The sequence below is a fragment of the Danio rerio genome, chromosome 21, assembly GCF_049306965.1.
Source record: "Danio rerio strain Tuebingen ecotype United States chromosome 21, GRCz12tu, whole genome shotgun sequence".
Classification (NCBI taxonomy): domain Eukaryota; kingdom Metazoa; phylum Chordata; class Actinopteri; order Cypriniformes; family Danionidae; genus Danio; species Danio rerio.
Genome location: NC_133196.1, coordinates 30,717,744 through 30,736,263, shown reverse-complemented (window position 1 = coordinate 30,736,263; position 18,520 = coordinate 30,717,744). Strand labels below are relative to the sequence as shown.

Genomic DNA, 18,520 nt, shown 5'->3' with positions numbered 1-18,520 from the left:
CCTAATACATGCAGCCCGAGATGGATTTGGATCCTTTACAGTTCTCGACTTCAGCCAGCTTCGCTCTAGGCAGGCTGAGGAAGGTGTCTCTGCGCCTCTGTAGATCCTCCATCCCTGAACTGCGTGCAAACTTTGAACCACAAAGCACGCTTTCATTTTTAAGCGTTAGCCAAAATGCCTCGCGCAGGTTGCTCTTTGAACCCCGGCGCTCTTGAATATCCCGAGTCGACGGTGTAAACTGATATTGCACAGCCTTAAACTTTTATAACAAGTCCTGATTGATGATCTCAGCCCTGCAATAGTCATCCCATGAACCGTCCTCGTCCTTTACAAACATTTGGCTCTGCGGTCCCCTGGCCTTGTGTGCTTTCCAATTAAACCTGAGCAAACTCTCTCTCTCCCCACTGTGTGCTCAGGGAGCTGCCTTCCTCTCATAGCTGCTGTTCCACAGGAAGACATTTTCTCCGTCTCTAATAGCAATCCTGTCTTGCCCATCCTGGTTTTTCAATCGCTTGCTGCTTCACGCCAGGTTAGTGCGACGTCAAGAAGTCCTTAGCTCTAGCCAAATAAAGCGCCGCCTCACCTGCTACGCTCCTTCCACCCCCACATGTGGGGTCTTGTCTGGAAATTGCCAGAGGTTGAATGGCGCTGCATTCGTCCCTGCGGCTCGGGCTTGAGATTTCGTCTGATTTCTGAAAGGGGAAATTGCTTTTCTACTGCTGCGACATAGGCTTCCCATCTGCCAGGTCTCCCTCTAAGCCCCCTCAGGTGGCGAGAAGGCCTTTCCAAAGTGCAGGGATAAAGCCCGGCTTCCAAGTCGTCACAATCATGTCATGCTTCCTTTAAATCTGAGTTATGCGCATTTAAATGGAATGGGCCGGCTTTTATGTGGCACCTGTCATCCCGGGGATTTAAAAAAGCCATGATATAGGTCTTGCGTGTCATCCCACATTCGCTAAGCTCGTGTGTGTAAACGAAGCAGGCTGTTTATCGCTTAGATTAACAGGCTCGATTAAGCCAGTTAATTAAAACGGAGGATTAGATGACCGGATATGTTCCAGGTGGCAGATTTGCCAGTCCCTGTGGACACAGGTGCTACTGACCATTCATTTTTTGTGGGGGGGTTTCACTCATAAATAGGAATCTAGTGAAAGCCTATGAATAGCAATCCATCAAGAAGGACTTTATTGGACGCATGGGTTTGTTTTCACTTTTTTTATTTATTTATTTATTTTGCTGCTTACTTAAGGACAAGACCTATTTCAAGTTTTCTTTGAAGATTCAGCACAGAATTTGCCACACGTTAGCTCTTATAACAGGCTTATAGGAGTGGGAGTCTTGGCCCTCATTCAGGTGCAGGATGGGTAGGACAAGCGGAAGGCTTGTATCTCTCACGGCTGTCATGCAAGGATGTGACAGAATGCGCTGTCAAAAAAAATCAGTTAACGCTTGACATACTAGCATTTTCCTTCAAGAAAGAAAACTTTTAAGGTAACAAAAAATTACTTATTAATGGCTGTGACTGAATGTCTGCACTTTAACAGTATTTGGGTCAATGAAGTAGTCATACAGTAAGTTTTTATGTTATAATTAATTTTTTTAAATGCAAGATTTATAATGATATAAATATATCTCCTATTATTCGTGTTTTTTATCATTTCTTCACAGTTTTTTCTCAATTGCTTTGGCTCAATTCTCAGTTTAGATCTCTGAACAACTAGCTTATTGTTCACTTCAGAATGGCATTTCTTATTGATTAAAGCAAATTGCAAATGCTTTGGCAGATGTCTGCAAACAGTAAGTGCAATTTTCTATAGCTTGGGCAAAAACTAATTGCATATGGCTTGTTGATCAAAACTGATAAGTCAGTTCTCATTTAAACTGTCAGACTCTTCACAACTTCTCAATCATTTTTCATTGTGTAAGCCATCACATTCAAAATTGTTTATTTAATTATCAAACATTTGTATATGCATATGTTTACTCCTATAAATATCTGACATTGACATTGTTTGTAATGTCTGCTAAATTGGTAAATTACCTCTAGTTGCAATACAATTTGTGTTATCTAACACAATCTCACGGCAATTCACAACTTTTTGATTTAGTGGCTATTTCGTATGAATTCTTACGATCTAATTCATAAAATTTTGTACTATTTGCTCATCCCCAAATGACGGTTGGGTTTAGGGGTAAGGTTAGGTGCCACACCTCCTTTTTAAAATAGTACAATTTGGTACGACTGAACTCGTACGAATTTGTACGAATTAGCCACTCAACTGACAAAACGTAAAATACTTACGTTTTCTCGTACGATCAGGCTGATTTATCATATATGGTACCAAATCTATATTGCCCATAGCACAATCACTACATTTACAAACCTGAACTTCAGAAACATGCTTGTAGTTTTTTGTGGTAAGATACGGTTTTTCTTGATTGTTTTGATGCAGCTGTCAACTGAAACTCCACATTTTCAAAACAGTTAACACACAGGCCTAAAGCAGCACTCTTGGTCAAAATGACACATTTTGCTTGCAAAACACACATACTGTGCAAAACATTTAAAATGTGCAACAAAAGCTAGTTTTACCTTCAAACAACACAACTTGCAAACCAGTTTATGAGCTCTTTCAATCAATCATTACACAATGGAAAACAAAATACAAAATACAGAACTCAGTGAGAATCAGTGCGCCATTGCTTGCCATTGAAGCCTATTGCCAATGCCATTTGTTGTCTTTCTATTTGGGCTGTCAAATTTGCCTTTTTGCAAAGAATTGGATTCAGAATAAGAAATGCTTTGATTAAATTTATATTGTATATTTCCAACTGTCGCTGAAAACTGAAATACTAAAATATAAAAACTAAAAGTAATAAAATGCTGTAAATATTAGAGAAAACACATGTAAACCAATATACAGTCAAATCTATTGGAAATATAGGACATAGCCACTGTTTGACCTCCTCCATGCATGCTGGCACAGAACAACCCAAACCTTCCACCATTTTTAATGTTTGCAAACTGATTGCTAATTGAAGATTTGTGAGAAGGAGTGTCAAAACATTGCTTCAGTGATTTCATATTGATCTTGGTAGTTTCTAATGGTTAGGAATCGATGGTTTCTGTTTAGTTACCATAGCTAAAACAATGGAGTTTGGACTGCTTGAATGACATCCGTGTTAACTGTTTTGAAAAATGTTGGGGAAATTGTGTCAACCCAATCAGAAAGGGTTTACGTACTTGCAAGACCTGTCTTCTGCTCTGCTGGGATAGTGATAATGAAAATGAGGCGGAACCTAGTTTCTTTAACCAGGTCAAAGCATACAAGAAAAATTGTAAGAAATATGAAGTATACAATACAGTAATTGGACAAGCAAGATTGCACTTTGCATGAAATACATTTGTCCACAAATAAATGTACTGTATAAATACAAATGTTTTTTTTTATTTTATTTTTTATGACTATTGACTCTTCTCAACAAATATCAGATTTTTTTAAACCTTAATTTTCATGGTTGACTGATGGTGAAAACACAATCATTTTGAGCAGTGTGGCTCACGCAATGACAAATACACCTTATGTTTTGGTGGCCTTGGCCAAATTACTGAAACAATAACTAGGATTTGAAGCATGAATTAAATGTTTGGGGGAGTAATTACATTTTGCAGACATGAAATAAAGTTCTGAGAATCCAGCAAAGAGTTTTGACATTTGAAATCACAGTTTAGAGAATGTTAAGTCTCTTTTGAAAAATGTGCTAAAGTAATTGAGATTAACTGTATTAGGCATTTGTATTTCTAAGAGGCAAGTTAAATAAATAACTGTAAAGATCTTTTCTAATCTTTTAAATTCTTAAAAATACATATTGTTTATTGCTATTTATACAAGTTATTACAGTTTTCTCAGTTGCTTTGGTGTATTTCTCACAACACTATTTACATTTGCACAACAGTTAATGCATTTCTCCAAACAATTAGTGCAAACTGCAAAACCTAGTTGATAACCTACAAAAGTGTGTCACTTGCTCAAAATGGATAGCTCACTCCTCAAAGCAAGTATTAATGTCATATCAATCAAGATGAAAAGTACTAACGCCATTGTTTATTCAAGTCAAATGGTTTTGTCATGTTTTAATTATGACAGTTTATTCTGTAATTCTTTTTTAATGCAATAAAGTCTGAATTTGGTTGACACTTCCTGAAAATGCTCCAGACAGTACTATTTACTATTTGCACAGCCATTTGAAAAATAAAATACAGTAAAGTTAGACATCACTGCATTTAGTGAGGTATTTCAGTACAAGACACTGAATCTGTATGTTTCACATTTTTACTGCATTTGCTTTTTACAATTCTGATTTAATCACAGCATTGTGCAAAAGAATAAATACATCCTTATTTACAACAAATATAAACTGCCTTTGGGTAGAACTATACACAACTGTAAAACAATATTGCAGTACATATTGGAACTGAACATACAACATACACAGGTCTGTAAATCATTCATGAAATTGTTCAATTTAGAAGACATTTTGAGAAAAAAAAGGATTTTAAATATTTTATAAAATTATCTTGATAGATTTTGACAACTAGTTCAACATTTTTGTATGTAATGACTCAGGTAATAAAATGAGGACTATTAGCTTTATATGGAATGACTATTCAGCATTTACAAGTTTAGTTTATTTTGACTGACTTGACGTAAGTAAATGATAATCTTATAAATAGCAGAGAGTTGCATGAAAGCAATTGATGCGTGTCCAAAAGCATTTGCAGTGTGTTGAAAGGAATGAGAAACTGCTACTATAATGTGCAAAATTAACTAATTGTTTTTGGAAATGAATCAACTTTTGTGCAAATGTAAATCGTGTTGTGAGAAATGCACCAAAGCCACTGAGAAAAACTGTAATTGTATTCATTATATGTGTGCTGTAGATTTAGAAACATTATGTAATGGTTTGAGAATCTGAAAGTAGTGTGGTGTATATACAGTATATAGATAGATAGATAGATAGATAGATAGATAGATAGATAGATAGATAGATAGACAGACAGACAGACAGACAGACAGACAGACAGACAGACAGACAGACAGACAGACAGACAGAAAGATAATAGACAGACAGACAGACAGACAGACAGACAGACAGACAGACAGACAGACAGACAGACAGACAGATAATAGACAGACAGACAGACAGACAGACACATAGATAGATAGATAGATAGATAGATAGATAGATAGATAGATAGATAGATAGATAGATAGATAGATAGATAGATAGATAGATAGATAGATAGATAGATAGATAGATAGATAGATAGATAGATAGATAGATAGATAGATAGATAGATAGATCAGAAAATAAATAGACAGACAGACAGACAGACAGACAGACAGACAGATAGTAGATAGACAGACAGACAGACGGATGGACGGACAGACGAGCGGACGGACAGGTAGATAGATAGATAGATAGATAGATAGATAGATAGATAGATAGATAGACAGACAGACAGACAGACAGACAGACAGACAGACAGACAGACAGACAGACAGACAGACAGACAAACTTTGTAAGATACCTTGAAGTTTTTCAATATTAAACTGCATGAAGCAACATGAATACAAAGTCCTCTTATGTAAGGAGCTGTCAGATGTTTTAAAGTCAGTTTTATGAAGATATTTCCTTTCCTTGAACTCTCTTGTGTATCATTGACCCATGTACCGAGTTCAGTGAAATCTTCAGAGGATCTCTGGCCCAATCCACAGCTTTATTTGTCATGTCTGGAAGGAAATCAGCGTCACTGTGTGGCAAACAATGACCAGGCCGCGGTATAAAGGGGTATTAGGATGACTTGTGGATTTTGACAGGATTGTGCTGAAGAGCTGAGCAGAGAAAACAGCGGGATGAGGAGATTGTACTTTTGAGTGAGTAACAGGACCCGAGAGCTCATTTCAGCTCTGATGAAGGGATCTGTCAGAAAAAGGGAAGTGAGGAGCCTAGATACACGCCGTCTCTTATCTGGCAGCCATGACACCAAGCCAATTACAGCTTCTGTGTCTTCTTATAATTACACATGTCCTAATTTATGCAGGTACCTCGAGATTTTGATACTAGATGCAGCACTGATTGCATTGTTCTCACTGATTTCTTGCAGAGACCAGAAAATGTCTTCCAGAGCAGTAACCATTGTATAACCGCACACTCTAAAATGTGACATTATCACTGATATCATTGTTGTCCTATTGACTGCATGAAATTTTCCTCAAGTATTATTCGCTGAGATGACATCACAATCGACCAGATCAAAAATTAGAAGATAAACAATCTCTAAATATGTCCTCTAAACAGATTTAAACATGCTCTAATTAGTGTCAAGCTGCTAAACTGTCTAATAACTAAGTGCAGTCCACCTTAAAACAACATAACTACCAGCATAAAGCTCGTTTAGACTTCCTAACTTGCTAAACTTGATAGTCTTGTTGCCATGTTTTTAACCATGTGACGCTTCAACTTCCAGATATTAACCTCTTATCTGTCTCTCTAAATTCTTTGAAGGGAACATTGATAATGAACGGCTTGCTATAGCCAGGCAAAGAATTCCATACAGACTTGGTCGGGTAGTTGACGAGTGGCTACTCGACAAAGGTAATAAAATGAATTAATTAAACAATGACTTAATGATTTATTAAGGCTCTGTAAGAGGTGCAGTTCCCTTAAATAGAATGACGCTTTCTAAAAAAAAACAAAGAGTTTACATTGGCAGATCGTGGGCCAAAGCAAACCTTCAATTGTGGCTGCCCACTTGCAATATAAATCTAATTGGTGCTGTTGAGTTGGCTTGAACTTTTACTTCTAACAAAGTTAGAACTGCACCGCTTCAGAGATTAAGGTTTAATCTTAAACATAATCCCTGACTAACCCTCTAACCACGCTCCATAACTGCAATAACTGTCTGTAAATAGTTTATTTTTTGCTGTCTTATGTTTTCCTTCTGTGATCCCCTTTGACTTCGAGTAACTCTTTAACTTACATTAAAGACTAAATATACATGTGCAATCCCATGCAGTTAAAGGGACTATTGCTCTTTATAACTCTAACCACTAAAATCAGTTTCAAAATCCCTTTTAACCCTTTGAGTGTAATAAAAAAAAAAGATATTATTCGAACCATTTGCGTTATAGTCTAAAACCCTAACTGTGTAATATCTCTGGACCCATGAGACATCTGTAAACAGATGAATCCTGCATGGTGTACGATTTCCCCATATGAAATGTTCTCGCTTATTAAAGTGCAGAAACGGTGTCAGACGTCCGAGTCAGCAAATTATTAAAGAATACGGGGCAGTAATGCTCCACTGTATGTGTAAGATTATCAGACTTTTTGGTTGGTTGCACCTTTTTCATCTATATGCAAACTTCCTTTTCTGCTCGTGTGCTGAGCTAACATCACATCGAAATGTTAAATGTAAAACAAATACGCTTGCAGTTTGTTTGAAAAAGAAAACTGACCTTTCTGAGCCTGCGTGCGTTCATTTACTGAACATGCACAAGAAGAACGTGAACTGAAGTTCATGTCTACATTTGTCTAAAAGTCATTTTCAGACTCCCTTGTGCATCTAACTAACATCCTTTATCGCTGTGTCATTTTATATGCGATGGGAGATTTTATATCCGCTGTTCAGTATAAATAGGACATTAAACTAAAGCTAATTCCGTCTTAAACCCCCCCTAAATCGAAACTAACTCAGAGGGTTAAACAGACTAAATATTAATGAAAGACATTTTCGTAACCAAATGAGAGGAAAATTGCTGTCAGCCTTTGCACATTCAGTTGTGATTAACAATGTCCCTTTAACATGTGTAATTATTTATCAGTCCTAATCTATAAGTAATGATAATGACACAAAGCCCTCATACATCAGGTCTGTGTCCTGTGTGAATGGTACGTTTTGCTGAGCGACCGGTCTTTGTGTGGGAAATCTGTCTCTGCCTCTTGCTCTCTATCTCAAAGGCTCTTTGGTCTCCTCATTCTCCTCCATTAAATGTTCTAACCTCTGTCACTGGGTCTCGTACATTTAGCTGAGAAAAGATCTATCCAACCTTGAATTAATCACAAGGAAGTCACTTTATTTTAAGCCATTATGCCAGACATGTAAGGCAATTAAATCTAATTGCGCATTCTTATATAGCAGTTAAAATATCGAGTCATCTAAATTAATATTCTGGTGTTTTTTTACTCTAAAGTTGAAGTAATGGTAATCCAAACAAACACAGAATAGAAAAAAAAATCATATCGCTTTATTATGATGACTGAGAACTAAATAATCATTACGAAATCTAAATCAGAATGTTCCTTTAAATGATTTCATAAAAAAAAAAAAAAATCATTGCAGCGCATATTTATTCATTTTTTAAAAAGTAAATGGAAGTGAAAGTCAGTGGAGTCCAATGCCATGACTTTCACTGAATAGATGAAAACAGAATATAAATATCTATCAAAAAATGACAAAGAAACTTGTAGAGGTTTGGAGTGGGAAAAAACAATAGTACAAGTTTAGAGTAAAAATAAAAAACCCATTAAGGGTATGTTTACATGACAACTCTTATAAAGAGATATTTTACATACTTGAAAACTGAATAATTATCATAAAAATTAGAGTAAAATAATTAAACTTTTAATTGCATTTATTTATTCATTTGATTATATATATATATATATATATATATATATATATATATATATATATATATATATATATATATATATATATATATATATATATAATATTTATATATCTTTTTTTTTTACTATTTTACTTCGAAATTAAATGAAAGTGAAAGTCAGTGGAGTCCAATGTCATTTGGTTCCCAATGACTTTCACTGAATAGACAAAAACAGAATATAAATATATATGAGAGAATGACAAAGAAACTTGTACAGACTTTGAAAAATGTGAAAAATAAAACACTAAGAGTATGTGTACATGAGAGCAGCAAATTTTAATGATTATTTTTTTTTATTATTCATTTTTTTGATAAAATGTTGTTGTTGTTGTTGTTTTCATTATTTTACTGAGGCAGTAAATGAAAGTGAAAGTCAGTGGACTACAATTACATTTGTTTCACAATGACTTTCCTTAAACTACCTGTCAAAAGTTGGGGGTCACTTTTTATAATAATTAGTAATTTTATTTAATAATTTAAATAAAATTATTCTGTTCATCAAGGCGGCTTTTACTATTACCATTAATAATAATAATAATATAAAATAATATTGATTATATTAGAGTGATTTCTGAAGGATAATGTTATTTTGAAGACTGGAGTAATTAGGTTAAAAATTCATCATTAAAATCACTGAAATAAATGATTAAATTAAATGATAAACTACTTTTGAACATTCATTTTATAGTGCAACAACATTTCACAATTTTACAGTTAATGGTTTTTTGTTTTTTTTTTATCAAATAAACACAGCCTTGGTGAGCAGGAGAAGCTTATATAAAAACATTTTAAAATCCTACTGACCTCAAACTTTTGACCGTTATTGTATTTTGACAATAAAATGTAGAATTCTAATGCAAGAATACAAATATGTGTGACATAGCCACAAGACTCAAGACACTTGCAGGTTTGAATGGAAAAGGAAACCACTTTAAGAGTATGTTTACATGACAACAGTGCACTTAAAAATGGAAATGCTTCCCTTAACATCTGTGAATAGATTTGCATACACGTTTTCAAAACAATCCTCATTTACATGGAAACTACAGAAATGCTGTATTATTCATGCCAACTCAGACAATTGTGATATTCTTTAAAAAATAAATAAATAGATAAATAAATAAATAAATAAATAAATAAATAAATAAATAAATAAATAAATATTTTATGGATTTTAGTTGAAAACGTTATTATGTAAACATACCCTAAGTTCCTTAAATGATAAAAAAAAGCATTTATATTTATATTTTTTCTCATTTTTATTATATCACCATATGTAAGCAGCCTTAGTGCCTCACATAAATCAGATCAGCCTTCCACTGTACAATAAAAGAGCATGTGGAAGTGTAAAATGGCCATCTGGCTTCTTCCCACTCGATTACGACATGCCTTTCAGAGGTTATGGTCTTTTTATCTTCACTCTCATGTCAAACTTGGTTATTTTCAACTGTTAAAATGGAGACCCTACTTGTGTTAAACGGCAACCCTTCATTAAGCATTAAGTGGCTCTCACGGAGGGGATAACAACTGCCCACTTCATAATCAGCTCTGTCAGAGTACCTGTTCATCAGGATTAAATGGATGGCGGCAGTCCAGCTCTCAGGGGCCAAAGGAAATGGCACTTTGAGTTAACCATCCTTTTCCTCTTTAAGTAGTCATTCTGAAGCTTTTGTTGGCATTAAATGATATCTAAAGTTTGGCAGGATTGCTTAACATACAGCTTGACTTAAACCTGTAGCGCGGTGACTACCTGTTGCAGCACTGACGTTTATTAATTTTCCTAATAGCCTTCAACTTTAGCTCAGTTCAACCACTGGTGTTTTCTATGCAAAATGGCTCAGTGACAGCTCGGTGGAGAATCAGGGGACGAAAAAATCCTCAACGCAGAGGCATAGTGTGCGTATGTGTGTTCCTGTGTGTGTGTGTGTGTGTGTGTGTGTGTGTGTGCCCCCATCTATGTCTGTTCATGGGGCTGGAGGAGATACTCTTCTAGCCTCAGTGACACATTAGCATTTGAGCTGGCAGATGACACTTATTCATGCAGATTGGCATCAGCGAGGCCTCTGTCTCTGAATAAAACATAGCTAGAACTCTTTACATACTCATAAATATTGTTTTCCAATTTAGTCGTCCTTAGTCAGATCATTATCCTCAGCTCAAGCCCTACTAGCTTAATGAGGCTCAAATGATAATATACAGCCATTATTCTATAATTCCTGCTCTTATAGAAGAAGCCACCTCAGGCTGCGGGATTGATCTTTGCCATCATGTTTAATACAACATCTCATCTCCTGCACTAGCCGGGTCAGAAACTATTAGAATTGGAGATTTCCATCGCCAGGTTCAAATGTTAAAAGTGTTATCAGCTGATTTAGACACATCCTGCCGCCACAACGGCCTGCACTGATGGTCGCGTTTTGCTTCTCTGTCTCTCTTTGCTGTCGTACTTCTCTTTCTTTCTTTCTATCTTGCTCTCTCTATTTCTCCATCTCCTCTCTGATCCGTCTCAGGTCGGCAGTTGACTATTTTCAACAGTCAGGCGGCCATAAAGGTGGGAGGTCAGGATAAGGGACGGCCGTTCCAGGGTCAGATCTCAGGCCTGTACTACAATGGTCTGCAAGTCTTGAAACTGGCTGCCGAGGGGGATCCGAATGTGCAGGTGGCAGGAAATTTACGCTTGGTTGGGGATGCACCCTCAGTCCTGTCCACTGAAACCACCTCAGCCACCCCTCCGGCAGCAGCGGACATGTCCACCACCATAATGGAAACCACCACCACTATGGCCACCACCACCACCCGCAGACAGCGCTCGCCAAGCCTGAAGGACAGCATTACGCAGGTAATTACACTGAGAGGCGGGCCTTTTGTTGGCTTGTTGTTTCTGAATGAGGGATTTTGCTTTACAAGATGTCCAGTTGGTATCAGCAATAAAAGAGCTGACAGGACGGACCACCCTAGGGGATAAAATCTGTCATTTCCAGCTTGAAAAAGAGCCGTCACTCTGCATTTGGAAGGCCCTGAAGGAAAGGAGTCATAATGCTCAGATTCGCATGTGTCAGGATATATCTCCCCCACATATGCTTTCCCTTTCATTCTTCCCACACGTAGTATTTTACTAGGCACATTTCCTTTGAACAGTCCTGCAATTTTCTCAAGTCATTATTTTCTAAGCCTCGAGAAACATATTTAGAACTGAGGCGCTTTCCGCGTGAAAGCAAACACTTTGAATAAAATGGTTACATTTGTATTCGTTTGTCAGATTTGTAGTTTGACATCCTTTTTAAATCTTGTTTAACGCACTTTTAAGAAAAAAGATAAACATATTTTTATGTGCATTTTGCAGTATATGTGTTAGAACAATAATTATCAAATATATATTTAAAAAGTATGCTATGTAAATGTAATTGTCTACATTTTATATACTATATGTTCATTACATCCTATTGTTCAGTCGTATTGTCAGTTTTCACTGAACTGAGTTGCTTATTTTATATATTTAAAGTTCATCATTAGTATATATTATAAATGCCTCTTTACAATCTGTATTCGTATACCAATCTTAATTTAAACTAAATATTCAGACCTCCTAGTTTGTCACGTTTTTTTTTTTTTTTTTTTTAATTTCTTACGATTAAAAAATGAGACAATTTTGTGCAAAAAATAAAAAAATAAAAAATAAATATATATATATATATATATATATATATATATATATATATATATATATATATATATATATATATATATATATATATATATATATATATATATACACGTTTCCTGCGATAAAAAAGGTGGTAATTTCCAGAAATTTGATGACAATTTTGTTATATATATATATATATATATATATATATATATATATATATATAACAAAATTGTCATCAAATTTCAAATTTATATATATATATATATGTGTGTGTGTGTAAAAAAAATACATATCTTATTTACCATATTAGGTAGCTTACTATGTTAGTGCAATGTGACACAATGACACAAATCTTAAACATAAAGCTTCTTTATTTTAGTCCCTTATCAAGACAAGATCTAAAACGGTAGGGATTAAGCCAAAGAAAGTTTGAATTACTTTTTTATCCGCGATCTTACTTTCTATCAGATTTCACTTCCTGGAGCATCTGACATCATGTCACACATAGAACATGTGCTAGGGCTTCTCCTACCGTAACACACCTAAAACACTTATTGGCGTAAAACTCGTCAATGGCAGGGAAGCGTTTTCCCTCGTAAACTGTAGGGAAAAAGTTAAACGAATTAGTTTTATCGATTTGACGCACATCATATTACCAGCCATACATGTAAAGCACAAATAATGTCCTTCAGTACGGTCACATCCAAAACGCCCAATTCGCACCACAGGATGTCTATATCTCATTTTTGATATGACTTCACATGTAAATCACTTGCGCTTTATCTGCATCTGCTTACTGCACATGCTGAAAACTTTAATTAAATAGTCATGAATTGGAGATTTAAAAAAAATTTTTTTTTTTGCGATTATTTTGGATTTAAATGTAGAATGTTTTTGTTTTTGTTTTTTGTGTTGGATTCAGCGATCGCGGAATCGCGAAAAACTAGGGGGTCTGAATATTATTGTCAAAACTAAAAATTGAGAAAGAATTGAGAATCTGAGTATTGACCTTTTTTTTCTTGATTTTCTTTTCAGTTAGACTGTTTATCCTAATATACATAACAATATGTATTATGTTTTGATCTTATTACTAGGAGTCTCCGATCGATCGGCCAAAGATTGGTATCGGTTAATAATCACATTTAATGACTCAATCGATACTTGTCAATCTAGCCGATCTTATAAACTGATCGCAAGTGATAATTTATTAGTTTACAAACAGAGGAAGATGCACATGCACACCTGGGTTATACAGATAGCAGCACTACCACATGAGAGGAGGTAAATGACGTGTGGGGGCGTAAGAGACCGCTGCCCATGCATCACAGCAGCTAAAATATTTACAGATGTGGTGTGATCTCTGTTTATACAGTTTATTGGCACGACTTATGGTCTCTTTGTTACAACCACTGTATATCCAGTGTTTTGAGCAGCTGTGACATGAGTGGAGCCCCATCTTGTGTCCAACCATATGACCTCAGCTCCGCAAGTCTCCAGCATACCATCTTTTATTTTCTATAAAGCTGATTCTGCCCTGCTGAAAAATCAGCTTAAACCAGCCTAGGCTGGTTGGCTGGCCTTAGCTGGTTGACCAGGCTGGTTTTAGAGGGGTTTTGGTCATTTCCAGGCTGGTTTCCAGCCATTTCCAGCCTGGTCTTAGTTGGTCAGGCTGGAAAATGACCAGCTAAATCCAGCTAAAACCAGCTTAACCAGCCTGGTTTAAGCTGGACATATCTGGTTTTGGCTGGGCTGCCAGCCTGGCTAAGCTGGTCAAGCTGGTTTTAGCTGGTCATCTCCCAGCCTGACCAGCTAAGACCAGGCTGGAAATGGCTGGAAACCAGCCTGAAAATGGCCAAAACCCCTCTAAAACCAGCCTGGTCGACCAGCTAAAACCAGCCAACCAGCCTAGGCTGGTTTAAGCTGTTTTTTTCAGCAGGGTGTCCACACTATATAGCAATAAGAGACATGTTTAAGATTATATGCAGTAATAACAATGTATAGGATTATATGCACCATCTGTAGTTTATTATAGGTAAGGAGAGATCACTTCAGTTTCATACTTAGAGGGAAAATGTGCTTTATGCAATGGCAAAGTTACATAAAGCTTGAAACATTCAAATTTGTACTCTGTATCGGCCAGTTACCATGACAAGAAATCGGTACTCAGTATCAGCTGCAAAAATCCTGATTGGAGCATCCCTACTTATTACTTAAAATATTCAATATGCTTACAGTATATACATATGAAGAGTTGTGATGCAAAAGCATTTAAAGGGCCATGAAACCCCATTCTTTCAGTTCAAGTCTACCTCAGAATTTTTTACAAAAAATGCTCTGAGATGGGTGTGGAGAGCTGCGAGCAGAGGGAGGAGTGGGTGTGGCTGGCAGAGCAGGGGCGAAAGTGGGGAGCGAACAACTGTTGTCAGTTGGCTCACAAAATGAGACACAAACCGTGAGGAGGACTTCTCTCCTGAATCTCCGGGTCTGAATGCAGACACAGTGGATAGCACTGCTGCAGGTCTCTTGCCCTGTCTATTCCAACCATTAACCCTAAGGTAATCTGGATGATTTAAACACAGGCGAACACAGCAGCACAGATATTGGTGATGTGTCTGAATGGGAACAAGCTCAACTGGTAAAAGACAAAGTCTGTCATTCTCCAATTCTATTACAGCTCTCCCGACAAAAATGCTTGCTGCAAACCAACAGCTTTGCTGGATCGGCCCTGATAGCATCTCAGGGAAAATCCAGGAAAACATGCAACAAACCCCATAGATCATGGAAATAATTATAAAGGTCAATGCAGTGCGTGGACATGTGTACGATGGCTCTCAAAGCTTGGCAACTCTGTCTTGCCTTCAGAAAGCATGTGCAGTCATAAATAATTAATTAGCAAGGCTCTTTTCATAGGATAAGACAACTCCGCTGTGAATAATAATGAGAAACTGACGCTTCATCACTCCACTAGCAGATTTCGTGCTACGTCACAGATTATGATCCCAAAAATGATTTAAACTTGAAGATGAAATTGGCTGACAAATGCTCAAACTATCCAGTTTTCCCCACAATTAAAGCTGACAGGTGCTAACGTTGTTTTAACCGATGCTTAACACACACAAATCTGTTAAAATTTCAAAAAAGTACTCGAGGGTGTCTTAAACCTTTAAATGTCGTTTAAAGTGTGTTGCTAGAATGAGCATTTTTTTCTTACAGTACACTCTCAGAAATAAAAGTACAGGAGCTGTCGCTTGGGTGGTATCTTTTTAAAAGGTACACATTTGTACTTAAAGGGTCCATATTGGTACCTAAAAAGTATATATTAGTACCTAAAAATTTTAAGAGGAACACTTTTGCACTTTTAAGGTACTAATATGTACCCTTGAGGTATTGATATGGACTTTTTAGGTAGAAATTTGTACATTTTGAAAAGGTACCACCCCAGTGGCAACTCACATACCTTTATTTCTGAGAGTGTATGTTCCGTTATTTCACTTTAAATATAATAAAAAGTACCTATTTTGCTATAAGGGTGAAATTACTAAACCTATGCACAGAAGCCTGACAAAAAAAATCCTCATTTCAGATTTCACTCAGAGTCATTTGCATCTAAACTCTTCATATAATTTCTACTTTGATACATTTCTGCAAGATATGTAATTTTTATTTCTTCAAAAGCTAGTTTCTTTATGCCAGTGGTTCTCAAACTGTGGTACGCGTACCACTAGTGGTACGCGGGCTTCCTCCTAGTGGTACGCGGAGGAATCGCCAAATAATGAAAGAAACAATTAACACTTTTAATCCTTTGATGCGTAATATAACATCGATGTGATCAGCATTGGCTGTTTTGTGAAGCGTACGATCACAACGCTGTGCTTAGAGTGTTTACTTTAGTGCTTTGTGACATAAGCTGCTGAAAATCAGTTTCCGAAGTTTAAGAATTGATTCTGAAGCGTGATTTGACTGACATGAAAAGTAGCCAATCACAGTCCACCTTTTCTAGTCGCGTGAAACGTAAGGGCGGGACAAATGCTTTCTGTGTTGCAGAGACAGAAAAAACAACTTAAAAACAAAAGTTTTGTTGGAATAGTGCTTCTCGGATGTTTTCACTATATAGATGTCTAGCAGAGTAATTAAACCGCGGACATATTTCCTGCCTTTTTGATTATCTACATACACGTTTCGCTCTCCGACAGCCAGTCGACTCGCCTCTGACCTGTCACTCCTCTAAATACATTCTGAATGGCGGCGCGGGAATGGAGGTATTGCTCAATTACTCATTTCTGCAAATGTGGCGAGTGCTTTATTTTAACACGAGAGAGCGCATTCATGTACGCAAATCGCTAAAACAGATATGCGAGCTCCTAAATAGGCTTTTTTTCAAATGAACTGCAAGTCCTCTCATGATCGCGTGTGTGCTCAGATTGAATACAATCGCGATCTCTCCACTATTAAAGTATACATTATTTATCTTTGCTCCTTGACTAAATTTAGTCAAAAGTATTCAAAGTTATCAAGTATTTAGAATTAGATTGATGCATGATCGATGACAATGCAAATTGTCTTCTTATTTGGCTGTATTGTGAAGTGAAACTTACTTTTAGCAAAGGTGGAACTTATTTCTTTACGACAAAAGAATAATGCTGGAAATGTTTCTGGATGAGGTATTTGAGTGATTTATACATTTAGCTGTATTCTGATCTGTGTTAAAGCATTACAGGTTAAAACAATTCGTTGTTACTTAAGTAAGTAAATTATTGTTTATTTATCAAAATTATCAATAAGGCTCTTAAAACACTGCGTTGATAAATGTAGTGTTGTCATATTTCAAATACCTCAAGTAAAATGAAGTCATTTGTTTTATTTTTTTACTGAAAGTGTACTTGTATTTTTTTTTTTTGTATTTTAGATTAAGATCAAGTGTAAAATAAAATCTACATGTGATGTACAGCTATTTAAGAAACAAATTTGCCATATTGTAAAGAAAAATAGTGTAAAATATGTAAATAAAAGGCTAAATTTAAATATTTTACCATGTACTTTAATTAAACCTTTCAAAGCTTGAAAATATTGTTTAAAAAATGGGCAAAAAGTGTCTCTATGGCCTTAAAGTTTATTTGGTAGTTTTACCAGTGCTATTTAAAAAAAGATTAATTGTCATGAAAGGAAAAATCAACCATACTTCCTTTGTTAGTGCAAATTCCTATACATGTAGCTTTGAGATTTAAGCAATTAAACCATTCAATCAGGTTTACACTTAAAAAAGTGATTTCAAAATGAAAATCTGATTTTTTTTTTTCAAAAGTAACCAACTAGTACTTTTTAAAAGAGTACTTTGTACTTTTACCTAATATTAGTATTATTTACAAAAAATTGTGTTATTTTAGCAGTGTAATAGTATTTTTCCTTGAGTACAAAAAAGATTTCACAATCATTAAGTGCAGGTTTATTATATTATTAATATATGATTAATAAATATTTTTATTATTATTATTATTAATGGTTTTTATTTGTATCTATTCCTATGCAATGTTTTATGGGTTGCTGAGAATACATTTCAGGTCTTCAATACATAGCATGTCAGTCTTGAAAAAAAAAAAAGGTGCTGGAATTGATTTTCATTAGGCTGTGCCTGTATGAACCCTGTCATATGTACATTTAACATTTCAAGATTTGTCTAAAAGTGTATGAATATGACATATAGCCTATATTTATGAGGTCCAAGCAACATTTCCTGCTTTTGATGAATAGGCTATTATGAATACTTTAGATTTAAGTGCAGCAGTTTTCTTTTTACTTTTTAAGAACAGCGCCATTTTTTATGAACCTTTAAACATTTTAACTAAAATTTTATTTTATTTTTTACCTGCAAGCACAGTTAATGTTCAGACTATTTAAAATGTTTAAAGTGACTGACAATAATACATATTCTTAATAATAGGAATTAATCTGCATCGTTTTTAAACTGTGCACACCTGTAGCTGCTTAATTAGGCCCACAACACTATTTTTTAATACTGGTTAAAAAATAGCGTCGTAAGGTGGTACTTGGAGAGACAATTTTTTTCTAAGGTGGTACTTGGTGAAAAAAGTTTGAGAACCACTGCTTTATGCCATTCAAGCTTAGACTGACCATT

The 18,520-nt window shown here is 35.6% G+C and overlaps 1 protein-coding gene across 51 annotated transcripts in view; it reads left to right on the top strand.

The window, feature by feature from the left end:
• The window catches only part of nrxn2a (neurexin 2a), a 708,141-nt gene that overhangs the window by 671,714 nt on the left and 17,907 nt on the right, over positions 1–18,520 (top strand). For 33 of the 51 annotated variants that reach the window (XM_073934753.1, XM_073934748.1, XM_073934749.1 and 30 more), the window contains 2 exon segments: positions 6,571–6,660; positions 11,249–11,577. In XM_073934753.1, coding sequence (XP_073790854.1) covers positions 6,571–6,660; positions 11,249–11,577 — 419 coding nt within the window. 51 annotated transcript variants of the gene reach the window in all.